General features: G+C 42.7%; 1 protein-coding gene across 1 annotated transcript in view; it reads right to left on the bottom strand.

Annotated features, from left to right (window-relative positions):
* Positions 1-23580, bottom strand: part of lmbrd1 (LMBR1 domain containing 1) — a 149534-nt gene that overhangs the window by 46482 nt on the left and 79472 nt on the right. The window contains exons 8-11 of the mRNA XM_072669950.1: positions 20392-20517; positions 18781-18933; positions 3050-3114; positions 2396-2498 (exon numbers count right to left, since the gene is read on the bottom strand). Coding sequence (XP_072526051.1) covers positions 2396-2498; positions 3050-3114; positions 18781-18933; positions 20392-20517 — 447 coding nt within the window. The remainder of the gene's footprint in view (positions 1-2395; positions 2499-3049; positions 3115-18780; positions 18934-20391; positions 20518-23580) is intronic.

Below are 23580 nucleotides of genomic sequence, written 5' to 3'. Positions count from 1 at the left end.
ATATATATATATATATATATACAGTGAGTCCAAGAAGTATTTGATCCCTTGCTGATTTTCTTCGTTGGCCCACTAATAAAGACATGATCATTCTATACTTTTAATGGTAGATGTATTCTTACATGGAGAGACAGAATATTAAAAAGAAAATCCAGAAAATAAATCTAAGGAATATATATTAATTGATTTGTATTTCATGGAGTGAAATAAGTATTTGATCCCTTAGTATTCATTAGCAGTTCTGGCTTTTACAGACCAGTTAGACACTCCCAATCAACTTGTTACCTGACCTGAAGCCACCTGTTCTCACTAATCACTTGTGTGAAAAACACCTGTCCACAGAATCAGACAGATCACACAGATTTCAAGTCTCCAACATGGGTAAAACCAAAGAGCTGTCACAGGACCTCAGAGTCAGAATTGTTGACCTTCACAAAGCTGGAATGGGCTACAAAAAGATTAGTAAGGTGTTGGATGTGAAAGTAACAACTATTGGTGCAATTATCAGAAAGTTTAAAGAGTATAACATGACAATCAACAGACCTCGGCCCGGTGCTCCAAAGAAGATTTCGCCTCGTGGGGTGGCAATGATGCTGAGAACAGTCAGAAATCGTCCTGCAACCACTCGGCAGGAGTTAGCAAATGACCTGAAGGCAGCTGGGACCACAGTTTGCAAGGAAACAATTGGCAACACTTTGCGCAACAATGGATTCACATCCTGCAGTGCCCGAAAGGTACCCCTGCTGAAGAGAGCACATGTGGAGGCGCGCCTCAAGTATGCCAATGATCATTTGAAAGATGAACCAAGTTATTGGGAGAAGGTTTTGTGGTCAGACGAGACCAAAATTGAACTTTTTGGCCTCAACTCCACCCGCCATGTGTGGAGGAAGAAAAATGCTGCCTATGACCCCAAGAACACTGTGCCCACCGTCAAGCATGGAGGTGGAAGCATAATGTTTTGGGGGTGTTTCTCTGCCAAGGGTACAGGGCTACTTCACCGCATCACTGGGAAGATGGATGGAGCCATGTACCGCACAATCCTGAGGGACAACCTCCTCCCCTCTGCCAGGGATCTGAAAATGGGCCGTGGTTGGGTCTTCCAACATGATAACGACCCTAAACATACAGCAAAGGCAACAAAGGATTGGCTCAAGAAAAATCACATTAAGGTCATGGAGTGGCCCAGCCAGTCGCCAGACCTCAATCCGATCGAAAATCTATGGAGGGAGCTGAAGGTCAGAGTTGCCAAGCGACAGCCCACCAACCTTCATGATTTAGAGAGGATCTGCAAAGAAGAGTGGGCCAAAATTCCCCCTGGTGTGTGTGCTAAACTTGTGGTTAACTACAACAAACGTCTCACCGCTGTGCTTGCAAACAAAGGCTTTGCCACTAAGTACTGAGTGTGTTTGGCAAGAGGGATCAAATACTTATTTTCCTCATTGAAATACAAATTAATTAAAATATATTCTTTAAAATTATATTCTGGATTTTTGTCTTGATATTCTGTCTCTCCATGTTAGAATATATCTACCATTAAAAGTGCAGAAGGATAGTGTCTTTATTAGTGGGCAAACAAAGAAAATCAGCAAGGGATCAAATACTTCTTGGACTCACTGTATATATATATATATATATATAGCATATATAGCAGCATATATATAGCAGCATCTCTACTTCCTCCGGAAACTGAGAAAGGCCCGTCTCCCTCCACCCATCCTCACCCTCTTCTATAGGGGGACCATAGAGAGTCATGGACATTTACACTGCCCACTGCATCCGCAAAGCAACCAGCATTGTGGATGACTCCACCCACCCTTCACACAGACTGTTCTCCCTCCTGCCATCAGGAAGAAGGCACTGCAGCATCCGGTCCAACACAACCAGACTCTGCAACAGCTTCTTCCCCCAAGCCATCAGACTCCTCAACTCAACTTCTGAACTGATATCTTTTCTGTTACATTCTCTCTCTCTCTCTCTCTCTCTCTCTCTCTCTCTCTCTCTCTCTCTCTCTCTGCCTGTCTCTCTCTCTCTCTCTAACCATTTACCCCAGATAAAATGGGAAGCATTTTTGCACAAAATAACTGTACTACCTCACTGGACTCAATATTTATTACACACTGCATAATTTGCACACTACCTTTAATTATTTATTATCCTCTGTCTGTACTGTGTTGTGTTGTCTGTCTGCATTTGTACTGTGTTGCACTTGTGTTCTGTATGCACTGTGTCTATGTTGCACCATGGTCCTGGAGGAACGTTGTTTCGTTTCACTGTGTACTCTGTATGTAGTTGAAATTACAATAAAACCCACTTGACTTGACTTGACCTGATCATTCAAAATATTAAGGATCAATACGTCATTTAAAACCCAGAGGAATCGGATGTGGGGCCTTACCGGCTGTAACGTCAGCAGCAGCTCATTGAGGGGGTTTGTCAGGTTGGTTCCGAAGATGATGAAGCCGGTGCTGATCCCAGCTGAATGCAGGGCTTTGTCCAGACTGCAGAAACAGAAGCAGAAAGCAGTTGGGAATCATTAGGCCCCACAATGTGATACGGTCATGATAGCTGAGCCACATCTTACAAAAGTGATACTTCTGCATGTTTATCATGACCGAACAGGTACCTAACCAGGACTGTGTGACTGTGTGTGACAGTCTCAAACGCTGTAGTGGAGAACAGGTAACTGCAGCAGGTGATTATGAGTGTGGGTGGGTGTGTTAAAGGTATAGAGACTTCAATGAATTTGATGAAGGAGTGTGAGTGTAAATGTGGGCAGGAGCCTGACACCACTGCACCGAGTTCAACCTTCATTACTGTCTTGACCTTCAGTGTGCAGACTGGTGTTCTGAGGGGCCTACAGACGGTGTGGACGCCTCCTTCTTCTGAGTCATTTGTCTGAGGCAGAAAAGGGGAGAGGAAGTGTGTGTGTGTGTGTGTGTGTCTGTGTGTATGTGAGTGGATGATCCTCTGGGGGGGGGGGGGGGGGGGGGGGGGGCTGCAGTGGTAGGTATAGTGTGGGTGACATTTAACAGGGGATGAAAGTGCTTACTTAGAAATGAACAAGGCCACGGTGAACAGCAGCGCCACCAGGATGAAGAACACTCCCAGCAGAATCTGAGGAGAGAGAGAGGGAGAGAGAGGGAGAGAGAGGGAGAGAGAGAGAGAGAGAGAGAGTGAAAGAAAGAGAGAAAGAGAGAGAGAGAGAGAGAGAGAGAAAGAGGTAGAGAGAGACAGGCAGAGAGAGAGAGGGAGAGAGAGAGAGAGGTAGAGAGAGAGAGGGAGAGAGAGAGAGAAAGAAAGAGAGAGAGGTAGAGAGAGAGAGAAAGAAAGAGAAAGAGAGAGAGAGAGAGGTAGAGAGAGAGAGGGAGAGAGAGAGAGAGAGAAAGAAAGAAAGAGAGAAAGAGGTGGAGAGAGAGAGAGAGGAGAGAGAAAGAGAGGGAGAGAGAGAGAGAGAGATGTAAGGAGGTAGAGAGAGACAGAGAGAGAGAGAGGTAAAGAGAGAGAAAGAGAGATGTAAGGAGCGAGAGAGAGTTAAAGAGAGAGAGGTAAAGAGAGAGAGGTAAAGAAAGAGAGAGAGGTAAAGAGAAAGAGAGAGAGAGGTAAAGAGAAAGAGAGAGAGAGAGAGAGAGCGAGAGAGGTAAAGAGAGAGAGAGAGAGAGAGAGAGAGAGAGAGAGTGTGTGTTAGCGCAGACGCAGATGCAGACACGGACACACACACTCACTGCTCAACCTTGAGGCAGTGTCATTTGTTAGCGCTCGACCATACGGCTCGTCCATGTCAATCTGGCACCATCACCGAGGCTGACCCCGGCCACCCTGGACACTAGTTTTATAACAGAAAAGAAAAGAGTGAAAACACACACACACACACACACACACACACACACACACACACACACACACACAGATAAACAAAACACTATGCCTGGTTTTAGAGGGGCTCTTGTGTGAAGAGGGAAAAGACAAGTGTTCCACAGCCAAAACCACAGAGAGAAAGAAAAGGACGAACACCACCACCAGCCAAAACATTAGCACCACTGACCGCTGAAGTGAATTATATTGATCGGTGATGATATTGGTCAGTATCTACCAAAAGCTCTCAAAGAAAGGAAGAACAACCAATGGACCAGTAACAGGGGGTCATACCACAGGACGTCTTCAGAGGTCTTGTGGAGACCATGCTTTAGATATCACAGCTGGCACGAGGGGGGACCTACCCAATATTTGGCACTGTATGGTTTTAATGTTATGGTCACTATCAAAAGAACACCATACTGTAAATTTAATACCCAGAATACCTTACATTTGATAGCTTACAATATGTTTAGCGTAGAGTGTAACACACTATTTGACAAAAGTATTGGGACACCTGCTTATTCATTGCTTCTTCTGACATCAAGGATATTCATAAAAAGAGTTGATCTTTTGCTTTTGTTGGAGTAACTGTCTCTACTGCCCAGGGAAGAAGGCTTTCTGCTAGATTTTGGAAGAGCATTGCAGTGAGGATTTGATTGCATTTGGTGATAAGTGCAGCGATAGCAAGGTCAGAATGTCCGATGTTTCATCCCCAACTCCCCAGCTCATCCCAAAAGTACTGGATGGAGCTCCACCATCCATCATTCCAGAGAACACAGTTCTTCCACTGCTCCACAGCTCAATGCTGGGGGGCTTTATACCCCTCTTCTAGCCCACGCCTGGCATTAGGCAGCATGGTGCCAATAGGCTCATGTTGATCTGCTCCAGATAGTCCTATTCTATTGGCAGTACTTCTTCTCTACAAGGACTAGACAAGCTGTGTGTGTGAAGTTGCACATCTGTGTCAACAATGGGTGCAACTTACAATGTTGCTGAATGTATTAATTAGAAGGGGTGTCCACAAATATTTGGACATGTGGTGTCTTCTACATCTGCAGACATGTGAGTGATATTTTAGTGGATTTTACAATAAAACTCTGAAATGTAGAGAGAACGAAAGTGAGAGAGAGGCCGAGATGGTGGATGAGCGTGGGATGTTTGCTGATGACCTTGGCTGACAGTTCCATTTGGCATGGAGGCATTAAAATATGCTGCTGTTCTGCACATTCCTGTAATGGCCACTTCCTAATGAGCATGGCCTAAAGTCCGTCATGGCTCCACAGCCTAATGGGTCTGCTGCAGTGCCGAGCTCCGATTTACACCTTTAAGAGCCAGCACGCGTCCTCTGAGCTCACGTCTGCAGTTCTTCGTCCATGACTGCGGTCAAGACTTCAGATCCTGGATCAGTGGAAAGGCAATGGAGTTCTGGGATGCTGAAGACAGCAGTTTTAAAAAACTTCTTTAACCAAGAGAACATCCTGTGACTTAAATGGTCACCCAGTCCGACCTGCTGAAAGACTGCCCGCTGAGGTCCCCTCTACCTGCGTCAGACCAGCTGCCTCCTACCAGTCCGTCCAGCAGGCCCCGCCTCCACCACCACCCATGCCAGACCAGCGGCACACCCTCCTACCACTGCTACCTGTCTAATGACCATGTTCAAACCTAAATGGACTCTTAACTATATGCCACTATATGGACTATATTAAGTTCTACTAGACAATAATTAATATATTATGATTATGATCAGAGCAGTTTAACAGTATAGATGGTTTGGTAACTTATCAATAATTTATAAATAGTTCTACCAGCGGGTGTCCGAACAGCAGAGTCCAACGCTCGCTGTCTTTAAACCCAGACTGAAGACCCTCCTCTTCTGAGAGTACTCAGGTAAAGAGAAGAGTACTATGGTCTCCATATTAACGTCTAAGATTAGAGGTATCTTTGAATTCTAGTCTATTCGAACTAGCTGAGGTTATTTCTGAGTAAACAGTGAAGCTCTTTCGTAAGTCGCTCTGGATAAGAGAGTCTGCTAAATGCCATAAATGTAAATGTGACTCATATTAATCTGTGTAGAGTGTTTTTAGAGGGTGCCACAGGCAAAGACGGAAGGGAAAACTCCCTCAAAGTAAGAGGTAATAACCTTGAGAAGAACCAAGAAAACATAGAAAGCACATAATCAAGATTTTAGATCTTTTGGTCTTCTTGGGGTTTGCTGCTGCGACCGCCTTCTTCAAAACCCTCCCAAGACTGTATGAGCACCCATTTTCTATGGGGTTCAAATCAGGCGACTGTGACAGCCACTCAGGACTTCTTCTGAAACCAAGCTTTGGTGGACGTTGAGGTATGCGTGGGAAAATTGTCCGGTTGGAAGGTGCAATAATGCCCAAGTTGATCCACAGGTCCAAAACGGTCCAGTTTTATTTCGTCACTCCACAGCACAGGCCTCTCTTTCGGGGCCTACGGATCAGCGGTACGTCAAGAAGCATGCACTGTAAAAGAACACCCTGCCTACAGTGAAGCATGACTGACATGTCTCGTGATGCCCGGGGTCTGCTTTGCTTCCTCTGGTACTGGAGACCTTCAGCATGTGGAGGACAAGAGTCAATCAAGCATCAGGAAGAAATCCTAGAGAAAACATCATGCCTTCTGTGAGGAAGCTGAAGCAATGGCGTCACTGGACCTTGCAACAGGACAATGACCCCAAGCGAACCTTAAAATCTACCAATTCATGGAAGGGTCTGGAGTGGCCGTCATAGTCACCTGACTTGAACCCCCTAGTAAAATTCCCTTTGGTGAGATTTGAAGAAGGCGGTTGCACCAGGAAATCCAAGGGTATTAGTGAACTGGAAGCCACTACCCAGGAGGATTGGGCTAAGATTCCTCAGGAATGCCGCCAGATGCTGTACTAAAGATGTTTGACGTCATGAAGGGGTCGAGTAATTCTGAGACTGCAGTCGCCAAAAAAAGTTATTTTTAGTTATTTAAATTGGTCTTGTTTGATTGGTTTATTGGCTAATTAACCTAATGTGTAACCATGCTTGTTAGCTGGTAGCTAATGTAATGTACTGATTGCAGTAGGCTAATAGGTCATATCTGGTAGCCAACCATGAGTACTGTTACATTTACTTAAATAATTCCTAAGTAATTAAGTGGTTCTCAATACTCCCATCCTGGTTACAGTAAGGACCCCTCCAACATATGCAGGCAGGAGTAGGTTCGGTAACCGCTGGTCTAAGCACTAATGCTCAGTGAACAGTAAGTACAGTCTCGAAACAGCGTCCCCTTACACGAGTCAGACTCAAACTCCAGTTTTCTGGAGGAGGAAAACAGTCTGCAGTTCCTTTTTCTTTCAGAACTGCAGGCGTGGAGCTTTTCTGGGCCCCTCCAACCACTTCTGACAGGTTTCGACAAGGCCCAAAACACTCCGTGCCTGTGGACCGAGGCGCATTCATTCATCACAATGAAGCACACACTGTCTTACACTCCCATACCTCCAGAGCGAGGAGCCGGAGCCACGGCTCTATGCAGAGAGAGCACTACTTAAGTCATGTTGCTATCCTTCGGGTTCCCACGAGGAGCCTGGAGAACTCTGCAGCATGTCAACACATCTTAAATACTCGTTCAACGCTCCACTGGCCACATTTGGGGAAAGTGCTACCACACATACCCTGCGGATCACCCCAAGGAAGGACACTGGAAGGTGTTCCCAATTCAGTGAAAATGAGAAAAGTGGTGATGTTCTTACAAAGCTGAAGACTGAAAAGGATTTGAAAAGGAAGTGAACACACACACACACACACACACACACACACACACATTAGTGAGCAAACACACACAGTGACAGTGCGGTAGTCTAGCCATCGCTGCAGTGGCCGGGGAGCAGCGAGGGTTGAGGGCCTTGCTAAAGAGCCTAATATAGAGGCAGCCTGCAGATCACGGGTAGCGAACCCACAACCCGGTCATCAATAGCCGGGTGCTGGACCTGCTGAACCACCACTGCCTGTCCATAATCTTCATCATTAACCTAAATAATAATACACTACACAGGACAAAAGTATTGGGACACTTGTATATCCATTGGGACACTTGTATATCCAAAAATAATAATAATAATAATAATTGATTGAATTAGTGGTCTCTACTGCCCTCTAAAGTCAGAGGCTTTCTACTAAATTTTGGGGCACTGCTGTAAGGATTTGATTGCATTCAGCTACACAAGAGCAACATTAGTGAGGTCAGAATGTTGGATGTTCACCAACAGTCACCTCATGGTCCCAAAAGTATTGGATGGAGCCCCATATTCCCTCATTCCAGAGAACACAGTTCTTGCACTGCTCCACAGCTCAATGCTGGGGGGCTTTATAAATACCCCTCTACTAGCCCATGCCTGGCATTAGGCTGCATGGTGCCAATAGGTTCATGATGTTTATCTGCTCCTGCAGAGAGTCCTATTCTATTGGCAGTACTTCTTCTCTACAGGGACTAGACAAGCTGTGAGTGTGCCGACATCTGTGTCAGCAATGGGTGCAACTTAAAATAGCTGAATGCATTCATCAGAAGGGGTGTCCACAAACATTTGGACATAGAAGGTGAACTTTGGCTAAAAAGGTCAATTTTACACAATCACTCTATTAATTGAGTTTAATTGAGTAATGGTGAGGGACTTATGTAATCTAGATGAATCGAGGATGGGTTTATAAATTCTGACAACTGTTTTTTCTTGAAGGCTAACAGCGCTTCTCCTTTGCCACTTTTTACATGTCATCTCTCAGCAATAACAAGACATTGATAGGCCTGATAGCACTGCGAGGGTAAACGAACTGATGGGAGATGACAAAACGCAGGATAACGAAACCAAGTGTGACAGGCCAGACAGTCTGGCCTTTTGGGGTCTAATTGCACAGTATAGATCCAGTTTACGGCGACTGGGCAATGTACCGCAACAGAGCAGGAGGACGGGGACGGATGCGAGAGCAATAATAAGAGCAATTACTGAAGAGCTAAATATGCTTGCAGCTCATTAAAATATCTCTACTCTTTCCAAAACGCCACTTTCAATTTTCAGAGGCAATTTGCGTGGCGGATGGAACCATAAACACAATTTAACAAATCAATCAAACTTAATCAATCAATCTGATACATGTTTTAGGGCAATTAACCCGATCTCTCAGAGGGATCATTCCAAAAAAAGAGCCAGGTGAGTGGGTGTGGAGGATCGGTTCAGTCGTGCCGGTGGCTCATGGTGGTAATTGTCCTCTTGGTTCATCATTAGCTCTAATTTCAGAACCAGCCCAATGAACAGCTCCCTTACACTGCAGGCAAACATACTGTATTTAATTTAATTTTTTATGATATACGATATTTATCACAAAACACACCAACAGAGTACAATTTTTAAAACTGCTATCAAGTATTCTCACATACTGAGTACCATCAGTTAAATAAGATGATTACACTCTTTATAAGGAAACGTGCAGATAATCAGGGCTCTTTAAGCACTGACGATATTCACGATATTCATAAAAGCATATTATGTACCACGATAACAAATTTATCTTGATACGATACAATATTGTCATATTGCCCAGCTCTTTTTTTAAATTCAAAATATGCAGTGAAGTAGGAAGTAGGAAAAAAACAAAAAAAAACAAAAAAAAACATATATATATATATATATATATGGTGGCTCAGCGGATAGAGCGCCGGGATATCGATAACAGGGTTGTGGGTTGGATTCCCGGGCTTAGCAAGCTGCCACTGTTGGGCCCTTGAGCAAGGCCCTTTACCCTCTCTGCTCCCCGGGCGCTGGAGTTGGCTGCCCACCGCTCTGGGTGTGTGTAATCACTGCCCCTAGTTCACTAGTGTGTGTGTGTGTGTGTGTGTGTGTGTGTGTGTGTGTGTGTGTGTGTGTTCACTACCAGATGGGTTAAATGCGGAGGACACATTTCGCTGTACACTGTACAGTGACAAATACGTGCACCTTTACCTTTAATTTACCTTTACAGGTACAGAATTTCGGTACTCAGTATTTTAGTACAGTAGTGAAGCAGTTCCACGTCCTTATCATACCATTACCATCTCTGGCTACTGCTAAATGACATCCTCTTTTATTCTAATATGACTGAAATGAAGCAAGGATCTGGAACCTGACTTACATGCAAATTCAAGCAAATTAGCCTCATTTACATATTTAAACATTTCAAAAAACATTCTGAAAACATACAAAAAGTAACTGTCTTAATGTAAGTAACCGACTACGAAGTTTCATGGTGATCTCTTAGCTGAATTAGTTCTAACCCTGTTCACCTGTAGTGTCTTGTCTTAAATTCCCAAAGACAGACAACCGACTATGTACTACTGTATCTACCAGTCACTGCAGGAGGTGCCATCAGGCTAAGGACTCAGTAAATCAGTGCACTGAGGCAGCATTGCCCTCACACACCGCCGCCTGTGTGAGCAAAATTCAGATTTCTTCTCAACACAGATGGGATTACAGATGGGATAAGCGTTCGGGAGTGTTTTCTTGAATTGTTGGGTCTCCCAGATCAAGACCGGAATGAAATGAGCCTCCTGTGTGAGGCTGGTAATAAGCTCATCTTAGCAGGAAGTGCACATTTACATTTACATTAAATCATTCAGTAGGAGCTCTTAGCTGGAGCCACTAGCAGAAATCTGCAGCACAAGGCAACGTAGTAAAAGCATACCTAGAATTTGAGAGGCCTGAAAGACCAAAATTGAATAGCCTAGCTTGATCGAATGCAAATGTAAGGGCCAGGAAAGTAGAATTGCATACAATAACACTAACAGAATATTACGGTATGTGACGACAATCTGTAGCGCTAAGAGAAGTAGTGCTTTTACGTGGCATTGACTTTATGACAACATATGAAAAGTGGCAAATTCCATGTTCCTCGTTATCTAATGGAGCGGCCACCGTCCAAAATTGTTGTCAGAAGTGGCGACAGCAGTGAACTGCTGTGGTCAATGCAATGCTCCATCAGGAGTTCCAATTTCCCAACGTCTATGGTCAACCACAGCTCATAACAGAGGTCCAGAGAGGTACTTTGCAATTTCAGAGTTTTATTGCATTGGCAGCAATTAGTGACGCCCTTATCCAGAGCAACTTACAAGGGTCCTCGTAATACAGAGGAGGGCCAATGTAGTGTCAGGAGTCTTGCCCAAGGACTCTTACTGGTGTAGCACAGTATAGTCAACCAGACCAGGAATCAAACCCCAGTCTCCCACATGGTGGTTGCCAGCTCACTGGTAAAATTACCAGTGGTGTTATCCATGAGCAACACCAACCACTATAATGGCGCTCTTATTGGAACTGACAAACCTTTTGGAGTCCATGGCTCAAAATCTGAGATTTTCAGTCCATTCTGGCACCGAAACAGGTGGAGTGTTGCTCATTCATTATGGCACTGGTCGAACCTGACTGGCTGTTACTGAGGTTACATGTAAATGTAATCTGGCATTAAACAGTGTGGCGCACTTGCTCACTTCATTAATAGGTCCTAAATGACGTGCCTTACATTTTGCATTACAGAGTTTTAGATTCCAGCACGAGAACTTTTCATCAAAGCTGAACGTTTATAATTCTGTACATCCAACAGATTTGGGCTGTAATAGTCTTAATGCTTTTACAAGGTTTTTTATTATTTACTGGTTTAAAAATACTGAGGTGCCTAGAAATCACAGAATAAGAGCTCTCTCTTTAAAATATGCACTGTAGTCCCAGTACTTACTGCTGATTCACTGAAAGACAACCCTTCATAGCTCATTTTAATAATCAAGATGAATAATTAAGGCTTATTAACGTGCATGGATTTAGCAGAGATTCATAAGTTGACAACTGTTTTCTCTTGACGAACGTCAAAAAAACCTACTGACAATAACTCCAGCTTACAACTCTGGAGTCTATGAACATGCCAGGCGCTTCAGATCTACTATTTCTTAATGTTTCTATTAATATCTACTAATAATAGTGATAATATGGCCCAGAAAGACAGTTCCAACATTTCCTGAATCTGTAGATTCCACCTTTTCGATTTGCAGCTCATCGCCAGATCGTATGTGACTCACAGTTAAGCTGTAAAACTGACCAATGGCCGTTCAATACACTACTGTATTCAGACCCTCCACTGCTTCAGTGAAGCTGAGACTCTGCTACACAATTCGTCCACATATGCTCATATAGGAAATGTGAAGAATTTCTAAAATCAGACTTCAATTGTTCAGGTTTGGGGTCAGATTATCTCTTCAGACAGTGCTCTAGGTCACATGGGGTCTCATTACAGAGAGAGCTGAGACGGTTCTGAACAGTTTAATTTAAAACAAACAGGCGAATTTAAGGCGAATTATAGAAAATTATAGAAAATATGCAAAAATTCCCCAAAGAAAATGCCCTTAGACTTCAGATGGCTACCTTCTAAAACTCTAACATGTGGATCTTCTGCTATTTTGAAATGAAATCTGTTGATTTTAGATATTTTACACACTTTTACACACTTCCTTGTGTATTCATCTGCTATGTGCATAAACTAGTCAAGCAACTGGTTATAAAGAATGGCCTGGGAGATGAAAATAGTAGCATTAGTAGCAACACAGAGCTTGTGTGTCTTTTTCTCAGAGCTTCTCTGCGTTTCCCCTTAATTGCCACCATGAACCAAGCGCTTTTTAGCGCACTGTTAACTCTGTAGTTTAAGCCTCATTATTCAGTAACTAGTATAAATTATTCAGAACACAAAACTAATATGTGTGTGGCTACAAGAGAGAGGTTCCTTACAGTTTAAAGGGGGATACAGAAGGAGTACAGCAGGAGCTCATGCTGTCAGCCCTTCAGAATGGCTATAATGGATATTACAGGCTATTACAGAGCTCACGCAATGACTTTTTCACCTATATTTCAACCGACAAGTCAAGGACCTTTGCAAGAGCACAAGAACAACAAAGAACATACATTTTCTGGAGCAAAATATCTACAAATATATAAATGAATATCATTAAAACAACAAAAATATTTAATAGTTAATATTTATGGTACGTCTGCTCTAATTAAGCTGCTATTCCTAAGCCTCCGTAATCACGCCTTGATTGCATGATAACCTGCAACAAGCTCCGAACCAGGAGGAAAAATATAGTGTGAAGCAGAAATCACGGCCTACTGTAAACCAGGTGGGTTTGATCACAGACGGCTTGTTTTCCTTCACCCCTCTCTTCTCCGGATGTGTGTGTTCTGCAGAGTCTCCCAGAGGGGCGAACAAGCAGATCTCAAGCCTAGTTTGAGTGTAAATAGTCTGGGGCCTGTCATTAGAACCCCCTCCTTGTGTTTATGGCACTCCAGAAGCGACGCCAAGTGGGCCACTAAGTGGCGAGACAGGGACCCCCTCTAGAGCGCCACACGCTGGGAGGAAGAAAGGACTGTGATGAACTGACAAAGCAACAAACGAGGAGCTGAGGGGAACTGTCTTCAGGACGAGGCTGAAGACAGTATAGAGGATTACAGAAAGGAAGTCTGGATGCCTTGCACTGCAGTGGGCTTTACCAAGTTCGGCATTAGATCACTTGCCTGCAGGTGCTCCCGGCACAGGTTCCAACTGCCAATCAGTGGAGAACATTTACATGACCTGAAGGTTCTTCCTGCTAGCACATCTTACACTGATCATCCAGAACATTCCTCAGATCTTCAGCCACTATCTTCAGGGGCTCCTGTCATGGGGTGGAGATATTAGGCAGCAAGTGAAGAAGCAGTCAGTTCCTGAAGGTGAGGAAGGTGCTGAGACACTCTGACAAGAACCAAACTATGATGTTCTAGACGACTGGAGGGTCAGAACATCTCCAAAACACTTGGCAGGTCTTGTAGGGTGCCAAAAGTGCTCCACGAATGGACAACCGGTGAACCAGTGACGGGTGGCCAAGACTCATTGATGCTCATGAAGGCCCCACCTCACAACTTACAGGACTTTTAAAGGACCTTCTGCTAATGTCTTGGTGTGGCCCAGATATCACAGGACACTTTCAGAGACCTTGTGGAGTCCATGACTTGACGGGTCAGAGCTGTTGTGGTGGCACAAAAGGGATCTACTCAATACTGGGACGATGGTATTAATGTAATGGCCTTAGATTTGTATATATCTAACACGGGTTCCTGAAAGGTTCTTGGCTTAGATATAGGGTAAGAAGAAAAGCTGACAATTGATAGAGGACATGCACATGACCTGAAGGTTCTTCACGGTCACAAATCTCATGTATCTAATGGATCGCTAACCTCTTACACTCAACAGAACCACCTATGGTTACTCACAGGTTGTAACTTAGTTACTGAATAGTGATCATTAGGGTCTCAAGCACCATCCTCTCAAATGGTCTATATGGTACCATTATTTTGCTATAGTATCTGGTGGGGGGGTCGATTTCAGGCCACAGAGCTTTTCAGGACCCTCACTTCCACTTGCAGAAATCTGCAGACGGTCTGTTCTCACTTCCAAAGCAGACCACTTCATCTGTTAAACATGGTGGTGGTGGGGTGTTCTGAAATTTCAATATCTCAAGTTATAGTTTGCTGTTCCTCACCATCCAAGCCACGCTCAATAATGTTAGGGTCTCAACTCTGGGGGGGGGTCTGAGAACACTGTTCTGAGAAAAGCACCAGCTTCAGCAGTTTGACCTTCTTGATCAACTCCACCTCCTTCCAGACCCACAGTGCTGAGCCGTCTTCCCAATTTCTCTCACAGATGAAAACTTTTGAGTGCTGTTTACCTGAAGGGGGGGGGCTTGCATGGTTGTTAGGGGTCCTATCTTCTCTGTATTTCAGAATAATTATTTGATCCAGTTTTGGAAACTCCTGCTTTCTGTGTGTGCCACTTAACATGCTCTCTTTAGTTGTTTTCTACCACTATTGTGTTAAACTGAGCACATACACAGCTACTGTTCATTAAAATGTGGAGAAACGGGGGCTCAGAGTGGCTCAGTGGTCTAATGCGCTGCCACAATGGCCTGGGGGTTGCTAGTCTGAATCCCGAGCCATGCTGCGTTGCCATCAGCAGCCGAAATCTGGGAGAGCACAACTGGTCGGATGGTTAGACGGCGTCTGTTAGCTGGGGTGGTGGACATAGAGGGTTAGGGCTTTCCTCTGAACTGCCGCATCCGTGTCTGGCTTCACGTGTAACGCAGGAAACTTACCTTGCTAGAGCCGGGAGCATTGCTAGTGCTAGGGAAAGCTACTAACAGGTGGGTTCATTCACAATACTACAACAAATAGACAAAAAAAGTGCAGAATTATGGTTTTTATTCTTATATTGAATTAAAAAAATAAAGGTATGGTTGCAGGCAGATAGATAAATTGATACTTTTGATCCACAAGGACATTTAGGAGGTGTTCCACTTGCTCCTTCGCTCAGAAGCCTATGCCTCACTATACAGTGGTTCCATCAGTGATTACCATGCAGGCTTTGAATGGAGGTGGAAGGTGGAAGCAATGATTCGCAGGTCTCGAATAAAGTCAGAGCGCACTTCTGCCGGCCTGGCCATGAAAACAAACTGTGTGAGAGCGGCTGTTTGCGCATTTGAGACCAGAATAGAGAAAGAGAGGATGAGATTCCCTCAGAAATCTGAGCTCAACTAAAGTCAATGTGTGTGTAGAAGTGTGGTCTCAACGTCACCATGAAATTTAATTAGAATTCACACCTCCTTCTTCACGAGTGCTGTGAGCCAGTTCAACCCCGACACTGTAACAATTAATTATGGACAAGCAGAGAATATATTATATTAGAGGAGGGGGGGAGGGAGAGCTGCTTAGGATGAACCTGGGGCTCTGAACTTATGAAGAATCTTAAGATACTAACACTAAAAAGATTATGAGTATGTTAATGTTAAATTCTCAAATGTTCTCTAAAGAAAATACCTGAACACTACCAGCCTGGAGCTCAATGCTCACACAGGTGAGAGCGGGACCAGGACTGATGACATCCCTGACACAGTTATTCATATTTTTACAGCCAAAAAAAATAATAAAAACAAGAAGGGAGGGGCTAGTGCTCTCTGCTTGCTGCCCAGACACTGTTTAAACCTCAGTATAAAAGTCCTGGGGCCAGAAAAGACTAATTTATACATCAATAACAAACAATACATATACAAACAAACAATAAATAAAACTGATCTTGACTGACACTGATGTTTTTATTTTATTTCATTTGGGCTACTATCAATTATCATAATAAATAGGTATCCTAGCCAATAATAAAGTATCCTAGTCAATCTAATCAATACAAAAACAAATCATCATCAAAATTATTGCATTTTCAGCTCAAATTTCACAAGATTTCTGAAGCATGAACCATTTACTATATACTTCCATTATAAAATATACAAATATTTTAATAGTAAAGAAAAAGGATCAGAAATTTACTTCACATCTGCAATTGGTTTTTTTTTGTTTTTGTTTTTTTTTGCTTGGCAGTTTTTTTAGCCCTTACAAGCAAAGAAAACCCAAACAATTGCAGACGTGAAGTAAATATTTGATCCATTTTCTTTACTATTAAAATATTTGTATATTTTATAATGGAAGTATATTTAAAAGGAAAGTCTCCATTTGGATGATTAAATGAACAATTAATTTACATTAATAAATGAATAAGAAAGCTAAAGATGAGGTGTAGCTATTTAAAACAATTTTAAATCTAGCTAACGACTGTTTTCATCATAGATTAATATTCTGATTATTTTCTGTATAAATTGATTATTATTATTTTTTTAAATCTGAAATTTTTTTAAATCTGAAAATTTGTGAGAATCTTGGTTGCTTATTAAGCATATCTACACAGAATAATAGGCATCATAATATGGTATACCTAAAACTGCTGCAGCCCTAGTATACCCTAACAGAGCTTTAAGAACTATTTCCTCTTGAAATTTTCTTAAATTAGACGTAATGTCTAGTAATTCAACTAATTAAACTTAATTTTAAGAAAATGAGATTTTAAGATTGAGAAAATATTTAAGAATAGCAATTATTCTTGGATTTTTTCTGTAATTGTTTCACGATTTTAGAAGAATAAATATTCATCTTAACTTCGGTCTTAAGTACAAAGCTACAAAAAAACCCACTATATATATATATATATATATATATATATATATATATATATATATATATATATATATATATATATATATATATTTAATAATAATAAAAACAAAATTAAGAAGAATTTCTGCTTTAAAAACCAGCCTCAGATCTTAGGTCCAATATCAGATTTACCCAAAATAGAAAATCTTAAGAATTTATTGTGCAGTTTATTGAACGGTTACTCATGTGCTGGAGATTAAACATAATAAACCCTTAACTGATGCGGCTGCAATGAAAGGCAGAGCTCCATTCAGTGGAAGCATTTAAAATGCAGTCACTACTGTGTGGGCGGCTGGAGGGAAATGGAGCAACAACACTCAGCCTGGTTATTACTCATAGCGACTGCCTTGATTTATTGCTTCAAAATGGTGCATGATTCCACAGGGTCTGAGTGACGTGTCCAGTGGCAATTCTAGGATTTCCAGGTGGGAAGCGGGGGCGTAACTGAGCCACCCTTCCACAGTTCAGAGGGCAAATAAACACCTTCAAATATAAAGTTCTTGATAACTCAATCTCAATATCTAGATACATTTGCTCAAGAGAACCACACTAAGCATCATCAACTACTCCACTAACTACGTCCACTTTCCACACAATATTCAATACTCATAATAATATTGATCACAAAGTTGTAAGTTCGATACCCCAGTCGCTGTTGGACCCCTTGCATATGCAGTGTTTGAGTGTAGTGACAGTACATGCCATTATACTGTTGAATTCAGCACATTTTGTGGAGTCCAACAGGGTTCTAGTTCAGGGTTTGTGAAATTGATGCCAATTGTGGAGTTGCAGTTGAGTAGGTCTGACTGTGTCAGGTGTTGCATGTATGTGTGAGGGTGTTCAATACACAGGTTTAATTTGGACAGTTGGATTGGACTGCCAAAAAAAACAAAAACTAAAAAAACTAACTATAATAAAAATAATACAAAATAAATAAATTAAAAAAAGAATTAAATGTAAAATATAAGTAAATTTATAATTTATAATTAATTATGAATACATTATAATAAATAATTAAACAAAAAAACTACTAAACCCAACTTTACATAATGCACTTGATGTTGCTGCCAAATAAAAAAACAAACAAACAAAAGAGAGTATTTATAATAAAAAAAATACATTTAAAATAGTATAATATTTACAAAATAAACAAAAACAAGAAAAAAGATATTAGTGTAAAATAAAAGTATAAATTAACAGTTTTTGGGCTGTTATTAAGTGAAAGCAAAGGTTCTGTATAAAACCATAAAACATTTAAGAACTGTTTGGATGCTTAAATGGTTCTTTGCAAAGTCTAAATTGTTATCTATGATTAAACTTCTTTTTGTAGATAATAATTGTAATTTACCATTAAATAAATAAATAATAAATGTATAATTTATGAATAATAATTAAATAAATAAATATATTTAAAAAGTACTGTTATTAGTCTGATATTAGAATTATAGCTGGGCATTTTTGGCCTTTCCAAAGATTATTTCCCAAACTAATCACTCAAGGTTCAATTCCTACCCCGTTTCATAATAGGGTCCCTGGGCAGGACCCCTAATACCACTTTCCTCTACCAGTGTTAGCTGATCTGGATATGCTGACTATGTCCTGTTTATAGTTCATAGATTTACATTCACAGACACGTCTCTGGACTGTGTGTTTGGTATCAGCGTCAGCCAGAACTCTGGGTTAGTCAGTCCTCGTTATCAGCAGTCAATAGAAGTCTAAGAACGTCTGGGGGAAGTACAGCTGTGCAGTGCTTTAATGGAGAGTCCTTTAATGGAGAAAGCGAATACTTTGCATACCTTTAGGGGGCGGAGGGCACTGCCCACCTTTGTGCAGCAGCTCCTCTCGGCGATCTCGAGGTGACGACCTCGGCGCCGCAGCGTCTGAAGCTTAGCCTCCAGATCCTGCAGGTTCCTCCGATCTCGCAGAGAGAGAGGCCTGCCGTCTTCACACTGCAGAGAGAGAGAGAGAGAGAGAGAGAGAGAGAGAGAGAGAGAGAGAGAGAGAGAGAGGGAGAGAGAGAGAGAGAGAGTGGGTTAACGTCTATGACTCAGGCAATGCACCTATGCTATTATTAGTCACAACAGCAATTGATTTGAGAGAGAAACAGTTAGATAGCGAGAGAGAGAGAGAGAGAGAGAGAGAGAGAGAGAGAGAAAGTAAGAAATAATCAGACTTTCTGGACTGACTGATTTAGTTTAGTCGAGACTTCTTTTATTAAAATGATGTTTTATAGTGTTTAATATCTTATAATCCAATCTGATCTCCTCCCTGACCAATCAGCTCCCAGCTCCTTTACAACACTGCAGTCTGATCACTTCCTGTGTGTATGAGTGTGTGTGTAGTGGTACACACTCTGGACTGGTATCTGTGGTTGTTGTTGGTCTACTGGTGTGTAATAACTGTGTGTTTATAGTGGGTGAATGTGCTGTGTGTGTGTGTGTGTGAGTATTAGCATTAGCATTAGCCTCCACTCGGTTCTGAATGGGTTCTTCAGTGCTGGTTTATAAACAGAGAAAGGCGAGCGAGCGGTTCTGCGGTTCTCCCGCTGGTCAAACAGAGCGTTTCAGTGAGAGTTTTATAAAGGGTCTGATATTATGGTCTGTTTTCATATTCCACTGTAAAATAGCTCCACACTGCAGAACCTCCACTCCTTTATTTACCTTCTGAGAACGTCCGCACTGCTGCTGCTGCAGCCGGCTGGGGATAATGTGCGGTTGTGGTGCCCTGAGGATGCTAGATGGCACTCTGAACACCATGGTTAAAACTAAGACTCAGAACTGGACTGGGATTTAAATAGCCGATACCTGATCCATTGAAATATGCCTCTATCAGCCCTGATCTTGATCCACTGGATCCACGACACTTAGACATTCCTATTTTCTACTAAATCCATGTAGATTTTATAGGAGTCAGCTGATTAGCTAGCGTGCTGTCTTCATCTGTCTCTAAGCTCCAACAAAATATAAGTACATTTGTAATTTATAAATAAAATATTTAAATAAATAAAGCTACTAAACTCAACTTTACATAATGCACTGGATGTTGCTGCCAACCAAAAATGAACCAATGACCAACACGTGGTTCTCAAGGCTAGGAGGTACTCAGTACTCAAATGACTCCAGCCAGCCCTACCTGACATTCCCCAATGTCTCCATTATTTCCTCATATGAAAACAAATGGAAAGAAGCTGGAGGTGCAGATGTGAACCCGGTGACAGTGTAAATTGAATGTAAATGTAATTCACTGCATAATTATGTAATGAATTAATTACATAAGTACATTTAATTAGCATCGCACACTGACAGCAACAGCTACACTTCCAAGGACTAAAGCATAGTCAGGTACTTATTACCTACTCACCCCCCCCCCCCCCCACACACACACACCCCCACACACACACCACGTACCTTGGCTTTGATCTTGTCGATCTGTTGCTCCACCTCCTCCACGTCCTCAGTGTTCTCCAGCCGCTCGTACAGGACGCTGCGCGTGCCTTTGATCAGGTTCAGGGGCAGCACGGACATGCCATACGCCTGAGACAGCAGTAAAGGGCAATTACACACCATGCCTACACAATGCCCACCCTCGCTGCAGCCCACCACAGCGTTCACAACAACCCCCCCCCAAAGCTCCCCCCTGCAGAGTGGGCACAATAACATATGTCTGGCTATGAAGGGAGAGCTAAGTGCACACATTAGCGCGGTTGGCCTTTGGGCCACTGCTTTTTAAAGATTTTTTTAACACTGTGTATAGAATGGAGAACGCCTTGAGAGTGTGTGTGTGTGAGTGTGTGTGTGTGTGTGTGAGTGTGTGTGTGTGTTGGGGAGAAGAACCACAGACAAACTGAGTAAGAAAGAATAAAAAAAAAAAGAAAGAAAGTGTGCGAGAAAAAGACAGAAGAGTGAGTAGACACAGTGTGTAGTGTGTGTGTCTATGTTTACTTGTGTTAAGTGTGTGTGTGTGTGAGAGAGAGAGAGAGAGTGTGTGTGTGTAGCAACCATTTTGAGTGGAGATGGTAACTTTATCTCTGCAGTCCAATATACAGCCAAACAGTGCCCCCATGTGACGGCACTCTACCTGGAGAGGAAGCCTGACTAACACACACTCCTGGTTTCACACAGTGTGAGAATATGAGGCCAAACATTCCCATATATAAAAACCTATATATCAATTTCTGTCATTTTCACTTTTTGACATAATTTGAAACTGGCAGCTGTTCTTTACATCATGTCAAAATCCCACGATGCATCGACCAATAGAAATGCTCCAAAATGACTTGGACGAAGATCTTTTTACATTGACTTCCATTGAAAGTTACGGCGCTTTTTACCCTCTCCTGTAAAGTTGACATTTTGGAGTATTTTATATAGTACATATAAAGCACATTACACCCATATACCACATATATAGTAGTTAAATAGTAGTAATACCATTTAATACTGGCGTTTTATTGATTGTCCAAGCATCCATAAGCTTGTCTAGTGTCTGTACAGAAGTAATGTCAATAGAATAGGACTCTCTGGAGCAGATAAATAGGCCAGGTGTGGGCTAGAGGGGTATAAAGCCCCCCCGCATTGTGCAGTGGAGGAACAGTGTTCTCTGGAATGATGGATGGTGGTGGTGCTCCATCCAGCACTTTTGGAATGGGTGTGGGAGTTGATAAGGACACAATAAGGCGTGGTGATGATTGTGATGATGATCCTGACAACATCCTAACCTCACTAACGTTGCTCTTGAACACAATCAAATCCTCACAGCAATGCTCCTCCAAAATCTAGTAGAATGCCTTGTTCCCTGAACAGTGGAGACACTCACTCCAACTCCTTTTTTTATATATAATAACCTTGATTTCAGAAGAAGCAAGGAATCTGCAGGTGTCCCAATACTTCTGTCCACATAATGTAGCAGATACTGGTATTGGCCCAGAATTTCTCACCGGCTCGGCAGAGGCAGCGTGATATAACTGATCACACAGGGGCTGGAATGGTGCAGCTTTCTAAATGCCATAAATCAGATGTTATTTAAACACCCAGGGCGCATCAATAGGCATTTCCAGCTCCATCAGGGAGGGTGGGCCGGGGTGGGCTGCGGCGAGGAGCGGCTTGGGCCAGCAGTCAGCGAGCGGCCGCTATATGAGCTTTCTGAACTTTAATTAAAAATGAGGACCATCTTCAATACCCATGTGGTGGCAAATCAATACAAGCCGAGAATAATGGAGACAGACCGGGGCGCATGCAAACACACACATACACACACACACACACACACACACACTCACACACACACACACACACAGAGGGTCTCTGAGGAGTATGGGCAAGGATAGTCCCAGGGTGCTGCCATTTTCCAAAGCTCTCTTATTAAAGCATGCGCACACACACACACACACACACACACACACACACACACACACACACACAGACCGAGAGCCAGAGGTTTAGCACAATTAAGCAAGTCAGACCTTTTTAATCTTCTTGGAGAAGCAGAGAAAAACAGCGATTCTCCTCTGAAGCAACTTTTCTTTGCTTTTTTAAGGAAGTCCTCCATCAATCCTCGGCCTAATCTCCATATCTGTAGCATAGGTTAATTATCACCAGTGGGGAACTCTCAGGGCCTTCCAGACCTTCAGAAAAGGCCCACTGATTTCTGGGAATTAAAAAATACATATCTCTAATTTTATCAAATTTAATCAAGAAATTCTCAGCAAGAAAAAACAAAAGGGTGGGTTACATCCGAGAAGCTAAATACAACCAAGCAAGCTCCCTAACTGGCGAGCCCTCTCATTGGTTGGGCCTTCACTGGTAGAACTGAAGACTGCCTAATTAATACACACATTTATTACTCCAAGGCTAGACTACTGCAGCCCACGACTGTCAGGATGGCCCACCAGGACCCTCAGTACTTCAACTAGTTCAAAAAGCTGCAGCCAGAAAGGTCCTTACTCCAGGGTGTCGCCTCTGAGTACCTGCAAGATCCTCATTTCTGTTTATGAACCACCGCGATTACTTAGATCACAGGGTTCTGGCTTCATAATTCAGACAGCTTCAGCAGGGGGAAGAGCCTTTTCATATAAAGCCCACCGCCCCCCCCCCCTCCCTCCCTCCAACGCTGGAATGACCTTCCAGATAATGGAATGTCAAGTTCTCAATCTTCAAGTCTAGGCTGAAAACTCACTTGTTTAGTTTGGAGCTTGGTGATTAATGTTTCCCTTTAGATAAAGGTCAGATGCAGATCCGAGGGGTCATGGACACAGGGAATTGTGGTAAACTGAGACGCTGGAGGTCATCTCATCGCTTGCAGATGATCACTCTGGTTTGTGGACAGTGTAGCGGATGGATGCCAGTGTTTCAGGGTGCTCCCATGTCTGTGTTACCTTCTGGCTCTTTCCTTTTAGCTAGGCTGTTAGTCTGATCTGTAGGAGTCATTAGAAAGACTTGGATACTGTTCACATTCTCTGTACTCCATAAATCCAATTAGAACTAAATCCATCTCTTTAGCTATTTCTGAGAAAACGATGGCCCGCCTGCTTGGTCTGACATGAATGGACAAAACTGACCACCGGGGTCTCCTGCAACTTGCCTCAGTTTTGGAGTAAC

Source organism: Salminus brasiliensis, chromosome 24 (genome assembly GCF_030463535.1).
Source record: "Salminus brasiliensis chromosome 24, fSalBra1.hap2, whole genome shotgun sequence".
Classification (NCBI taxonomy): domain Eukaryota; kingdom Metazoa; phylum Chordata; class Actinopteri; order Characiformes; family Bryconidae; genus Salminus; species Salminus brasiliensis.
This window is presented reverse-complemented; position numbering and strand designations above follow the sequence as displayed.